Below are 13859 nucleotides of genomic sequence, written 5' to 3'. Positions count from 1 at the left end.
GAAGGCTGACAGAGAATTAATCATAGGCTTGATTCTTTTAAACCTAGAAGTAAAAAATGGATTTAAATACTTTTACGGGTGATAGGGAAGATCGAACGAAATTAAAATATCCCACCGCATTGTATCTGATCTGCCTTCAAGTTTCCAGTATACAGGGTGACCAAAAAAGGTGGAACAATCCGGAACATGCATATTCCTCATGTAAATACAAAACGAAAAGTCCTGTACCGTTTTGTAATCTGAAGCTTCATTTCCGAGATATTAGCAGTTAAACGAACTCCAATTGGTCGAGCGGCGAGTCACACGCACGAACAAACTCAGACAAGAAGCGTACGACCCAACTCACTAGTTACTAGCCTTTGCTTTTTGACTGTGTCTGCGCGTAGAGGAGAGTGGGGTAATTATGAACACCTAAGCAAGAAAACAAGCAGAACGAAAGCTGAGTGAGATACGAATTTGTATATTACTTATAATCATACTTAAACTATTCATCTACAAACTACAATATTCAATTTTGAAAAAATTGTAATAAAAATCAACCTTCTATTCGAAAAACGAAACCCTTGGTGTTCGTGGTTACCTGACTGCCGTGGAGTAATCACGAACACAGCATGGGGTTATCACGAACAGAGTGTCAATAGAAACTAATTATCACATAAGTCGCGCAGAAAGTCTCTGGATGTACTTTCACCACTGTTGCATCTTTCATTTGCCCATAAGTTACGTTGGTAACACATGGTTCAGTTTTCGGTAGCCGCTTAAGTAAATGCTTAAGGAAATTCTTAAGTAAAAGCTTATTTCCCGACTATGAATCTAGGCGGAACTTAAGCAAATGCTTAAGAATAAGAAGCGACTGTGAATACCGCCCAAAATGTTGTTTAATATGTACTTATTTCAACTTGAATAAATCCGAAATTGTATCATTAATGCAACAGTAACTGCATGCAATTGAAAATGGACAAAATGTTAGTTGAAAAACGATGAAAATAATAAATTTTCTTTATTTTGAACGGCGTGCGCGACCTCTGTTTATTACTTTCTTCCCAGCACTGAATACGGGATAAACTGTCAGCTAATGGAGGGAGAAGATCAGTTTTCGTTTTCTAACACACTGTGGGCGGTATTCATGAAGCATTTACTTAGTAAAGAATTCTTATTTGAATTGTAATTCACATTCAGTTCTGAAGAACTTCTTAAGAACGTATGTATTCACAGTCAAATAAGAACTTCTTATTCGGGATATAAGGCGACCTTGAGACACTCTTCAAAAGTTAGGTTACATTTCAAGTCGAGGTTTGACACAACTTAAGAATATGTCTTGTATTGGATGTACTTCGTCGTATCGTATAAAAAAAATTAAAAAATGAAATTGCAATTTATTTGAAGGAAAAATTAATGATAAATCAACGGTAAAATTAATTATAATATCTTATTTGAAAAACAAATTTAACGAAATGAAGAAAACAAACAGAATGGATTATATTTTCAAGTAATTTTGAATTACACTAAACTGTATAATTTTATCGATAATAAACAATATTTTTTCATATTTAATTCTTTTTTAATTTTTACCATAATATTGATATTTCATCCAAACCAGTATGTACAGTGTGCATATTTCAATTAAAAACTTTTAACCTTTAATCTTTTTGTTAAAAAAACTTCAACAGAATCAGTAAACTTTGTTAATCTTGAATCTTCAATAATTTCCCTCAAACATCTTATATTCTTTATCTTTTAAGGTGGTATTGTTACTCATTTTTTTTTAATAACATGACTGTACTCTAATAAATTGTATAAATAAACGTTTTTCAATATCGCTGTAATGTTTTTTTGTAGCCATTTTTATTACAACAGCACAGAAACAAAAGAGAATTACATATGAACATGGTAACAGTTAAGTAATTAATTAATAAGTGAAATGAATAACGGAACACAATGCTGATGCATTTTCAAATCCATTTCTCATTAGGTGATACAACGGAAAGTTTCCGACGTTTGCCGAAGGTAATAAGGAATTGCTTAAGCATTTGCTTGACTAACAATTTCTTAACCATCTACTTATACAATAAGACCGTCTTAAGTTTTGACTCTGAATACACGAAGTCTTAAGTTCACCTTATTCGAATAAGGAGTCTTGTTAAGAAATTCTTAACCATTGCGTTCGGAATAACCCCACTCTCCTCCACGTGTGAGTTCATTTAACCTTTTGCACTCGACTGTCGCCTCTGACGCGACAAAATGTATGGAAAATTAGAAATTCCGAGTGCAAAGAGTTAACTGTTAATATCTCGGAAATAGAGCTTCAAAGTATAAAACGATAATGGACTTTTCGATTTGTATTTGCATAAGGAATATGCATATTCCGGATTGTCCCACCTTTTTTGGACACCCTGTATAACTACACCTTAAAATTAGTCGAAAAATTGTGATACAGTCAATAACACAAAAAACACAAACAGGTCTTGTTAAAAAACCCTGGCCTAGACCAGGGGTCGGCAAACTTTTTGTAAAGGGTCAAATAATAAATATTTTAGCCACTAAGACCGTTATAGCTAAGCGCCCATTACAGCGTGTACTTTGAATTTTTTTTTAATTTGATCCCTGGCCTACACTACTTCCGCTGTCCCAGAAAGCTGTACGTATCCTCTGAATACCCAAGGATTCTCCCAGACACGATGCATCTGTGAGAGTCGAACGAACGAATAAGTGTTACCAAATGGATCGAATATTTTTTCTCCACCGAATAGTAGTACAAAAACAACTTGTTTTGTGAGTGTGAAACATTAAATTTCGTAAAAGTGGCAGATAGCCCGATGCTGTTTTGTTTTCGGGAAGGTTTATGGATCACGGGTGAATGGGTCTTGTTAGACTGTGTGCTCTTCTAGGCGGGAGTCGGTTAATGGGTCATTTGAAACAGCTGGTTACGAGACGCCAGTTCCTTAGATTACGCCAGCACTGGGCAGCGTAAGGACCCCTAACAAGTCTGTTTCTCCTTCCAACCGTTCTTTCGCGCCGTGTACCTTCGTCGAGACAAAGAAGCTCAGAGTCTTATCCCTGTTACTCCATGGGGAACAGTGGATAATGGTGGGGACAGCGTTTAGCTCCTGGGAGTCAATCTTGTCTAGCGCTGCATTACGCTACAATATCTGCGCGCGTGGACAAACAAGCCATTTTCTACGAATACAGTCAGGGACAAAATTGAGAGGACACCCGAGTGTTAGAAGAAAAGAGGTTGTAATTTAATATTTTATCCTAATTAATGTTTTATATTTTTACTTATCATTGTAGGTCACGTATTCATAATCAAATTTTGTAAACTAGTTTATGCAATAATTTAGTTCGTTTTGACTAAAAGTATTTACAAGCTTAAGCCAAATAAAGTAGTGTGTACAACATTGTGTGGACTACTGGTGTAGATGTTATAATGCTTCAAATATGTTTATAATAAATGTTTCGAATTCCAGTCGGTGTTGATGTTCTCGTCATACTGGTCTCATCGTTTTTCGGAAATTTTTCGTTTAATATAAAGATGGAAAATCAAAAAGAAATTTCGTTTCAAATCCAAGCGTTAGAATTTAATACTGTGGCGAAATTGATCAGTCGTAGTCGTAAACGGTGTACTACAGCAAGAAATGACAAATGGATTGTAACGCTAATTAGGAAAAATCACTGAATTACGACTTTTTTATTCATAATACTAGGGTGTCCACACTGTCCACTCAATTTTGTCCCTGACTATATCTCCGATTTGTTAACTCTTGGGACAGCTAGATTTACAAGGGAAGGCACGGAAGTGTCCCCCTTCGACTTTGATGAAACTTCGTATGTCTGTTAAGCAGTCCAAAATAAGGGATACGTATTTTTTTTATCAGCTGAGACGCAACTTTAAGGAGTAAAACCACCCCTCGAAGTTTCGATCCGAAATTTTTTTGTTATAAACAAATTATTTTTGGACAATTTGTTAGCACCATATTATTCTACATAAAAAACCGCAAACCTCGTCCATTACAAGTTTTTATGTATCTCCTTTGGTTTTCGAGATATGTAGTACTTTCGGGTCGAAACATCGAGGGGTGGTTTCACCCCTTAAAGTCGCGTCTCAGCCGCTAAAAAAAATATGTATCCCTTATTTTTGACTGCTTAACAGACATACGAAGTTTCATAAAAATCGTAGGAGGACACTTCCGTGCCTTCCCTTGTTAGGTATAGTATACAGTAAATGCTCGACAAATGTTCGGAGACGCATGGGCACTAACAAGGAGAGGTCCCCAGGTGTAATACTGACTGTTTAGTGAGGTTTATGACACTGATAGAGCTTGGAATTCTGAAGCCAATGATATTTGTTTCAGCCGCATATGGCCATTAGTTTATGAAATATTTAATGTTCAGTGCCGAGGAGCTTTCGAACACTCATCGAGGATTTACTGCATCTTCGGTAGAAAATACAGCAAAATGTCTTAACACTTTATTGACCGGTAGCCTATTAATAGGCTTTTCAATTTCATTGCTCATAGATGAGAAGCTTATTAATTTAACCTTCGACTAGGGTTAAGGAAGAAATTTATACGTTATTCTAATAGAATTCTTACTATTTTTCGTGAATGTAACTTGCCACTGTGATCCAATTGTTTAGTAATAGTTCCTTGAATGTGTTACGGTGGAGAATGTGTTAATACGAGAACCACCAATGATCGGATAGTAGAAATGACGGATTCTTGTAAAAATATATAAATTTATAGATTGAATAGTTTTGTTATTTACATATAGTGACGAAAATTATGAAAAATTTGAAAAAGTTTACTGTATAGAAGTTTTAATAGCATGTTAATAGTTTTTATAAAATTCTTGGTAGCGTCATTGTTAACACATTCAGTGTTATATCCGACCTTACGATTAGTCATAGAAGTATTTACGTACGTACAGTACTATATTCGACTAAGGTCGCATAAGAACTGCTGTGATTAACTGTTCTTTCCATATTTCGAATCACCTCAAGGCTTTGAGAGACTACTCTGGTTTTTGTATTTCCCGCCCTATCAGGCGACTGGTACTGAGCGTGTTGAGAATTTTTTTATTCTGTTTTTGTCCTCCCAGAGAACGTATAAAATTGCACCGAAACCCAGCAGGTATTTAGTGTTTCTTAAACAGAATAAAATGTTTAAAAATTTTTTGACAGTATTACTGCAAAAAGGAAGCAGATCGTACAAGATGTTACACAACGTTATCGTTATTATAAAAATGTGGGACAAATTTCACAGGGTGTGAACAGACTGTGTTACAGTCAGTTCATACGATACGGTTTTTTCAAACAAAGGAAGTAAGCATACGCGTGAGAGTTGGATTTTGGATGAAGATGCAGACTCGTATGATCACTGCTTTATTATCGATTCAGCAAAATTACCGAATCGGTCAAAAAATCGTCTGAACTGACTATTATTAATTGTTGAAAATACGGACGAAATAGCCGTAAAATACGTCTGACACGGTTGGTTATTCTACTTGAGAGGCGCGCTCTTCAATTGTTTCACGAGTTGGTTTCATTCATTCGTTTGTATTTCATTCATAAATTTAACTAGGCCATCGATTGATCCCGTGTATCAACTGGAAATCGATTGTTGTAAGTAATATCATTAACCGCGCCAGACGCATTTCACGCGTATTTCGCCCGTATTTTCAACAATTGAGGGGCTTAGTGGAAAAGGGACACATGCCACAGTACTATAAATTCAAACAGTTACTTTTAGAAAAAATAATTTTTCCAGAAAATTCGGTATTAACTGATAGTTATTTTACTTGGTAGTTGAAGTAGATAGTACATGGCAATTACTGTCAAATCTTGACTCGAACATTCATATTATATCACATGCTCTTTAACAATAAAACAGACACAATCATACGTCGCAATACAAATTTTTATTGCCCGAATAGCCGTACTATTTCCTTTAGATTGTTATTAAATGAATGTCAAAGTCAGTTCTTGAATTTTCAAGTCAAGATTTCATAGTAATTGCCATTTACCATCAACTTCAATTACCAACTAAGATAACTACCAGTTACTACCGAATTTCCTGAATTGTAGTCATTTTTTCTAAAAGTAGTTGTGTAAATTTATTTATAGTACTGTGGCATGCGCCAATTTTTAAATAAGCCACTCCTTTGGTGAAAGTTCTATAAGGGGACAGAGCGTCATGGGCCTCTTTTCCACTAAAAATTTGTTTGCTTTCAATATAAAAAAATTTTAACCAGTTAACTGCGGAATTTAGTTTTAAAAATCTCTCACGGGATGTGTAATTAAAATTAAACAATGACGAGTATACACATCGAACGCAGGGCAAATGCTCCTATTATAAATTTTACGAAAAAAGTAAAGCAGAACAAGGAAGGATTACATTTTTATTCGATAAAGAATTAATAATTCATTGTTGAAACGTTGGTTGTTGTTAAAAACTTATAAATTGTCAAAAAATACTAACATTCATAAACATTACAAAAAAAAATTAAATTAATAAATTCAATCTTCTTAGCAACGCACTTTAAACAAAATAATTCGAGGAATATCAAATAACTGTTTTGTATAAAATACACTTATTGGTAATATAAAGGAAGCATACCACTAAATGACATTTCATTACTTCTTTCAGAAATTTGGAGTTCTTGTAGTAAATGGTAATTTTTTATTTTACCCGACGAGTAAGTAACGTAACTGCCCTGAAATAAAGTTTTGGATTGACGTGTATACACGCCGCACGCACTTAACTGGTTAATATGCTTCGGTTTAGGAAAGCGTATACATATATCCCGGAGCATGAAGTTCATGGAATGGACACTAGCTGATTAGAGTTTGTTGATGGTACAAAAATCTGAAAATCGACGAATATGCCCATTTTCCATTGAGCCCGTCAATTGATAACTTAGAGAAGCAACCTCGAACGTAATTTCGTCAATCTCGATTTCCGTCTTGGTTTGACGTGTCAAAAACCACCCTTTAAAAGTGTCCCATATTTTTATTAACACCCTGTATACGCGCTTTTAGCGTGTTCACGCGATATCGGTTAAAGACCTTAGGGGAACATTGTGCTCGAGCTTGTTGCCCGTGGGCGACTGGCAGGCCAGGCTGGCCAGCCTGCGTGCCCGGAGTGCACGCGGAAACCGCGTGCATGCCACGTGATGCTTGACGCGGGCTGCGTGATACGTGGGCGCACCTCTAACTTTCTGGCCCACCGAGAGACTAACAATAAATCGGAGAGGATCTTTTATGCTCGCGCGCGGGGCCGTTGCTGCATCTGTTACGGCCACGTATATCGTCGGTACTTTAGCGTGCAGTGTTAGGGAGATACCCATAAATAATCAAATATTTTTATACAAAAGGACAAATAGAAACCTTGGAACGAAGATTTTATAACCAAGTCGAGCGTGTACAGTACGCCCAGGTTAAATTTATATGTTACAGTAAAAGCGTGAATTCAGCAAATGTATACATTTTCTAGTAAATGTATACACTTACTAATCTGGACATGTAGTTACAAGGAACGAAATTGATATTTTTACCAGTAAATGCATTCACCAGTAATTTACATTTCTGATTTCGTAAACGCATGCAGAAACAAAAATGCATTAATTTCAAGAAACACTTTTGCTAGTTCATATGAATCGTATAACTTTTGGCTTAATGGGGACGCGTCTTTACAGTTTACATAAGTAGTTAATTTCACAGGTACAAATTATTTACATAGGTTATATAATGAATAAATGTAAAATGAATAGAAGCGGTATGAAGGAAAATTTTTTCTGTTAATCCATGTAATTGAAGTATTTATTTTACATTATAATCGTTTCTTTCGAAGTGTATTAAATAAAAATATAACCTAACCAAACATATGTTTTTATATTCATTAGATAAACACAACCAATTTTCTTAAAAAAAGGTGCCTAACTTATCAAATAACGTGTTAAGTTTTCAGTTTTCATTTTTGTTCTTTAAATATACATATCTTTTAAAAACTTGTACTTTCGACATTATGCTTTTACTAACGTGCTGTAGGAAATATATGCATTATCTAGTAAATGAATACATTTACTAGAAATAGTATACATTCTTACATTCGGTTCACACTTCTGCTAAAATCGTACGTAAATGCATACATTGACTAGTAAGTGTATACTACACTTCACGCTTTTACTGTGACATATACACGCTATTATTTCTGTAATTATTTAAAATGCGAAAAAATGTTTCGTGTGAAAGTTGTTTGATTTCATGGAGCAAACTTAATAGAATATAAGAATTTTTTTATAATTGTTATTTACGTAGATTTTAATAACTGTGTCATGTTTTTTAAATAGAACTATGTGTTGATTTAATGTTGTGTTATTAAGCATTTCAAGACGAAGTCAGCGACATATTTGAATATTCTGTTTCAACAATAATGTCTTGGTTGACTGTATGAATATTGGTGGCAATTTCATTGTTTCTTGTCTTCTGAGTCACATATGATGGGTAAAAAATGCTAACTTAAGTTGACATTTGCCAGCATTATTCATACAGTTATCCGTGAAATTATTATACTAACAGAACTTTCACATATTATGTCGTTATGTTCGTCTTCAAATGCTTAATAACAACATTAATAAAACAACGTAGTTTCATTTCAAAAAATTGCATTATTATTAAAATCTCTGTAAATAACATATTTGTAATTTAGAAAACGCCCGCAACGGAGACTTTTCGCCAATCAAGGAGAAATGCGAATTCTCAAATCTACTTCAGTTTTCTTTAAAAATCAGTCAATCACGCGAATCGATACGAGCAACATCAAGTGAACAACAACACGTAGTGTCGTAGTGCTCGCTACTTGTATTTTTACACCAGTCGTACAATATTAATTTACTATGCGACGTGCGTTCGATTACATTGTTCAACAAAATTTTGAAAATTCTACAATGGTCGAGTGAAACTCGTTCTATTTACATGATTTTGTGTATTCCCGAATATACACAGTGGTAATCTCACTTTTAACCCTATTCGTAAGGATTTCTTTTAATTGTAGATATGGAACTGTAAAAAAGATTCAGTTCCTACTTTTGAATGGAATAATCAATATTTTTAACTATTAAATTTTTGCTATAAAAACAGTAAATACGATAGTTATGAAATAGAGACTCTGTGTGAAAGTGTGTATGTGTGTGTGAGATAGAGAAAATGTGAATGTGACCGAATTGGATGTTGGAACGGCCAGAATGTACAACAAGCCAATTAGTTGTCGAAGCTAATCAAAAATATTTATGAAATTTTTCCCATCCTACATTTATATTTTATTTAAATTCATTATTATTTTAATTATTATTTGTGAAATACGATCGAAATGAAGTCAGTAAAATTGTACTAGGTGGAATAACACAAGAAATAAATTAAATTGAACAGCGTTAAATTTATATCTAAAAAGCTAGACTTTCTGACGTGTAAGGGAAAAATTAAAACCTACATCGTGTTCAGCAACCTATAATTAATACAAAGAACCAGGTATCGTTTCATTATTTTGGGACTTGTGGAACAGTATTATTATAAGCGACTTAAACACACGTTGTGTGTCTGTTACTCTACACTAAGTTTTAACGGTAGCGTAAATTTTACTCTTGATAGTAACGCTCAAGTAGATACGTAGCATAACGTTCGACCGAAACGCCTATAAATCACTGCGCGGGTACGTGTGATTGGTGGAAGGAGACATACCACGATACAATCTAATCTGCAAATCTAACTCTTAAATACGCGAATCGAACGTGACACGAATTGAAATATCCTCCCCGATTCTTCATTACTAAACTGCAGAATTCTATGTAAATGACATTTTCTAAAGCAATTTATAAAGACAAGAGCAAATGCATAGGAATTTAATTCTACCATGGAATATCTTATTGGATTCCGAATAAAATAGAAAACTCGTTTGCATTTGATGATAAATTTTCTTTTTTATTATACAAGGGATGTGTACACAGTTCTGGGAATTTTGTTGTAAATTTTGTATCTTATTAATTTTTGTCTATTGTAATTTTTCATGTAATTTCCATTTAACTGTATTCATTTGTCCCAGTGCGAAACTGTTTTTTTTTAGTCTATCTAAAAATATTTGTTGGGAGTTTTCATTAAGTCATTTAAATCCTGAAATCGCACACCACGTGGAGGTTTTTCCAATTTTGGAAATAAATGATAGTCGCTAGATGTCAGATCAGGCGAATAAGGTGGATGATGAGGGTAATTCTCAACGCAATTCATTTAAAACTAATTTTTATATTTTATAGGATTTACTGAGGAGATGTTAAGTTTGATGTGAATATAATTTAATTAAACACAACACTTTTACAACGCTTTAAATATAACAATACGAACATAATTTGTTTATAATAACACAACACGACAACTCAGAGTAACAACTCGGAATGAATGAATAATTGATAACGCACAACAAGAAGAATAACGAAATCACTCCACTCTCAACTAGCTTCGCGAACAATCAATACAATATACATACCGAGTGACACTCTTTTTTTTTATCCAATAATTTATTTTTTTAAACAGATGTATACGCTTTCTTTAATTAATCCCTAAATGTTACCAAACACAAAGTTTTCATTGGTATGAAATAATTATAAGAATTTATCAAAAAACATGGTGACTTTATAGAAATTTCGCCCAGTGTATAAGTAGAAAAATTAACCAAATCCAAAAGATTTGTTATTATTCGAGTAAACCTATAATTTTATCTTTAATTAGGTATTAACAAAAGTGCAAAAGTAATAACAATTAAATTATATTTTACCCTTTTAATGTAAGACATGCACAAGGAGCTATGTATTTCTGATCACCTATGTAAACCATGTACCTGTGCCTCACTTTTAGCTATCAACTTTTACGTAGAAATTTCAAAATAGTTTATACAATAGGGTATGCTACAGCGAACAGTTTTTAATATTACAATCAGAATGCTACAACGAACTGATGTGCGGTAGTAAACGTAGGCAAAAACGATCTGCCATTCTGCCGATTGCCCCAGTCCGCCTTCGTTACCATGGTAAAGAAACAACTGACGATACGAATCTGTTAATAATAGTGGCGTGGATAGTATTAGAACGTCAATTGCCATATTTTGCTATAGTTTGTGAAATGACATACAATATTTTAATGTAAATGCTACAATGGACAGATGCTATAACGAACGAGGTTTTAGAACTAATTAAATCGTTGTGGCATACCCCAATGTAATTATTTAATAATTTTTTTAAATAAATGTTTATCAGATTAAACTTATTATATGGTATCTACAGTGGGTAAAAAAAGTATTCACACATCCTTTAAAACAGAACAACTTTCTTTTTTCATTGGACCAAGTCACTTGAGTTTTTTTTGTGAAATTGCGTCAAACAAATTTTTAAAAAGTTGCGAAGAAAATTTTAAAGGTCGCTTTTAAATAATTCTTTTATCTGACTCTAATGAAAATTTAAAAATTACATTTCTTAGATTCACGTTAGTTATATACATGTTGAAAAGTTCATCGAAATCGGTTAACGTTGCTATGAGATACAAACGGTTAAAAATGTTGAAAGTTGAAGTTTTTCATGACTTTCGACCTACAACTGTAGTAAATCTAAAGATTTGTATGTCTTTCGATGCCTGTCGCCCGTTTCTGCATCAACCGATTTCAATGAAAGTTTCAGCATGTACATAACTAACATAAATCTTTAAAATGTATTTATTAAATACATAGTAGGGGAAAGGTGCCTAAAACGATCCTTTTAAGGCGTCATTTATATAAAAAATACAAATACTCATTAAGTAGTTTGTGTAAGTTAGTCTATCTATCTTATCATTGGCTTAAATAAAATTTAGTTACGTGATCAATTATATTTTTTATTCACATTTCTTTGAAAGCATACTTAAGAATCATTTTGTAATGTATATGTATAAATTGATCCCCGGGGATTATTTTATACCTATTGATAGTAAATACGACGAACATTGAAAAGCATTTCAGTTATTACATTTTATTTAAATGAAACAAAGCTTTGACGCGTTGTTTTTCTTTAATACTGACGGTGTATTGTTGTAACCAGAGATGGGCAAACTCATTATCTAGATAAAAAAAGTATTTCGTCGTTTCCAATTGTTTAAACGTGAAAATTGCAATTTTTATAATAAAATAATACTTCTTTATGAATGAATCGACATTTATTGAACAATTATTTATTCGAATAAAATTCTGCCCAACTCTTGGTGTAACTAAAACAACAAACAATAATATAGGATATGGGTAAAATGATTCCTGGGATCATTTTATCCTACTAGAGAGGGATCATATGACCCCAAACACCCAACTCACATTCAGTGGTTGAATATAACATCAACTTATTACATGCGGTAACGTAACATTAATTAACTTATTATTGAATTGTGGTTAAATCCGCGCAAGAAGCAGCTGTCACACTAAACTGTTTATGACAAAAGTTACACAACATTGAAAAAGACCTTATTTTAGATAAATTGCGGTAATTTTGATTTTTCTTGTGAACAACACACAGAGCACTGCTATTCACATGGCACTTCGAGCAACGACTAGTGACGTACGGGGAGAACTATTGTAGAACGACATTACGATATAGTACCACTAATAACCACATTGTAGCCAGGAATCATTTTACCCCGAGGGATCGTTTTAAACACCTTTCCCCTATCCATTTAATGCTGTATATCTCTCTGTTACGCTTCACGACGAGATCTTCGAGAACCTACCTGTACTCATTGATTGTCATCGTGTTACAGCGTCACGATGTCGCGCACCATGCTGAAGGAGTCGCCGAACGCGGCCTTAGACAAGACGTTGCTGAGCAGGTACCTGGAGCTGCCTCAGCCGGAGAACCAAATTCAGGCGAAGTATATTTGGATCGACGGCACCGGCGAAGGATTGAGGAGCAAGACTAGGACGGTCGATTTCGTACCGAATCACCCGTCAGGTCGGTAAAGAATTTCGGATATACTGATAGAATATAGTGAAATACCAAAAAAAAAAAACAATATTTTGTGGTGAAAGTACTTAATATTGCCTAGCAAAAATTAAATAGCTTTGAATTGAATAATAATTGATAGTTTTGTATGTGTTTGTCTTAACATAAAGAAAAATTATTCGCGGTTTCATGTAGCACACGGTAGAACCGTTAAAACCTACAAATTTTTAATTGGGACTCAAAAAATGCAAGACATGTAAAAACAGGGTTCCATAAAAAGTGTACCTAATGTCGCCTACTCAAGAAATATTGATCAACTCATGTACATATGAGTTTGGAAAGTCTTTTTAACACGTGTCTTCATTATTTCTTGCTATATAAATAGTTTTTAATGAACTTTTTAATTAGAATTAGGTTTAAAAAATTTTGTCATCAAAATATTAAAATATGTTTTTTAAATATTTTGTTTTTTACGTTCGGATGTACATATTGGACAAAGTTAATTTCGGTTGCTCCGCAAATTTCCTATTGAGAAAAAAATTCAGTATTAGGAACACTAAAGGTAGAGGGTATTGAGGGCATGAATGTTGATAACAGGAAAACGCTATATTCATTCAGAAAAATGTTTGTATCTGTACTAGATATTCATGCATTCACAGAATTTTTAGATTGACCTTCTCCAATATGACGCAAAATTGTAACTGTCCAATAAATTTGTACACCATTAAGATTCACTAAAATATTCCCCTTTCATAAATTGTTGATCACATAACTTTGCTATTACAGTATGTATTCCTGCATATACTTAGGTACCAGTTCAGCCCATGACCGATAACATTAGTGCTTGCTTTGGGAAATAT

At 33.7% G+C, this 13859-nt stretch overlaps 1 protein-coding gene across 1 annotated transcript in view; it reads left to right on the top strand.

Annotated features, from left to right (window-relative positions):
* Positions 1-13859, top strand: part of LOC107186412 (glutamine synthetase 2 cytoplasmic) — a 68725-nt gene that overhangs the window by 44359 nt on the left and 10507 nt on the right. Inside the window, exon 2 of the mRNA XM_015574274.1 lies at positions 12818-13008. Within this exon, the coding sequence (XP_015429760.1) occupies positions 12825-13008 (184 nt within the window). The 5' untranslated portion in view covers positions 12818-12824. The remainder of the gene's footprint in view (positions 1-12817; positions 13009-13859) is intronic.

The sequence above is a fragment of the Dufourea novaeangliae genome, unplaced genomic scaffold, assembly GCF_001272555.1.
Source record: "Dufourea novaeangliae isolate 0120121106 unplaced genomic scaffold, ASM127255v1 scaffold78, whole genome shotgun sequence".
Taxonomy (NCBI): Eukaryota; Metazoa; Arthropoda; class Insecta; order Hymenoptera; family Halictidae; genus Dufourea; species Dufourea novaeangliae.
Note: the sequence above shows the minus strand (reverse complement) of the source record. Positions and strands in the feature narration are given on the sequence as shown.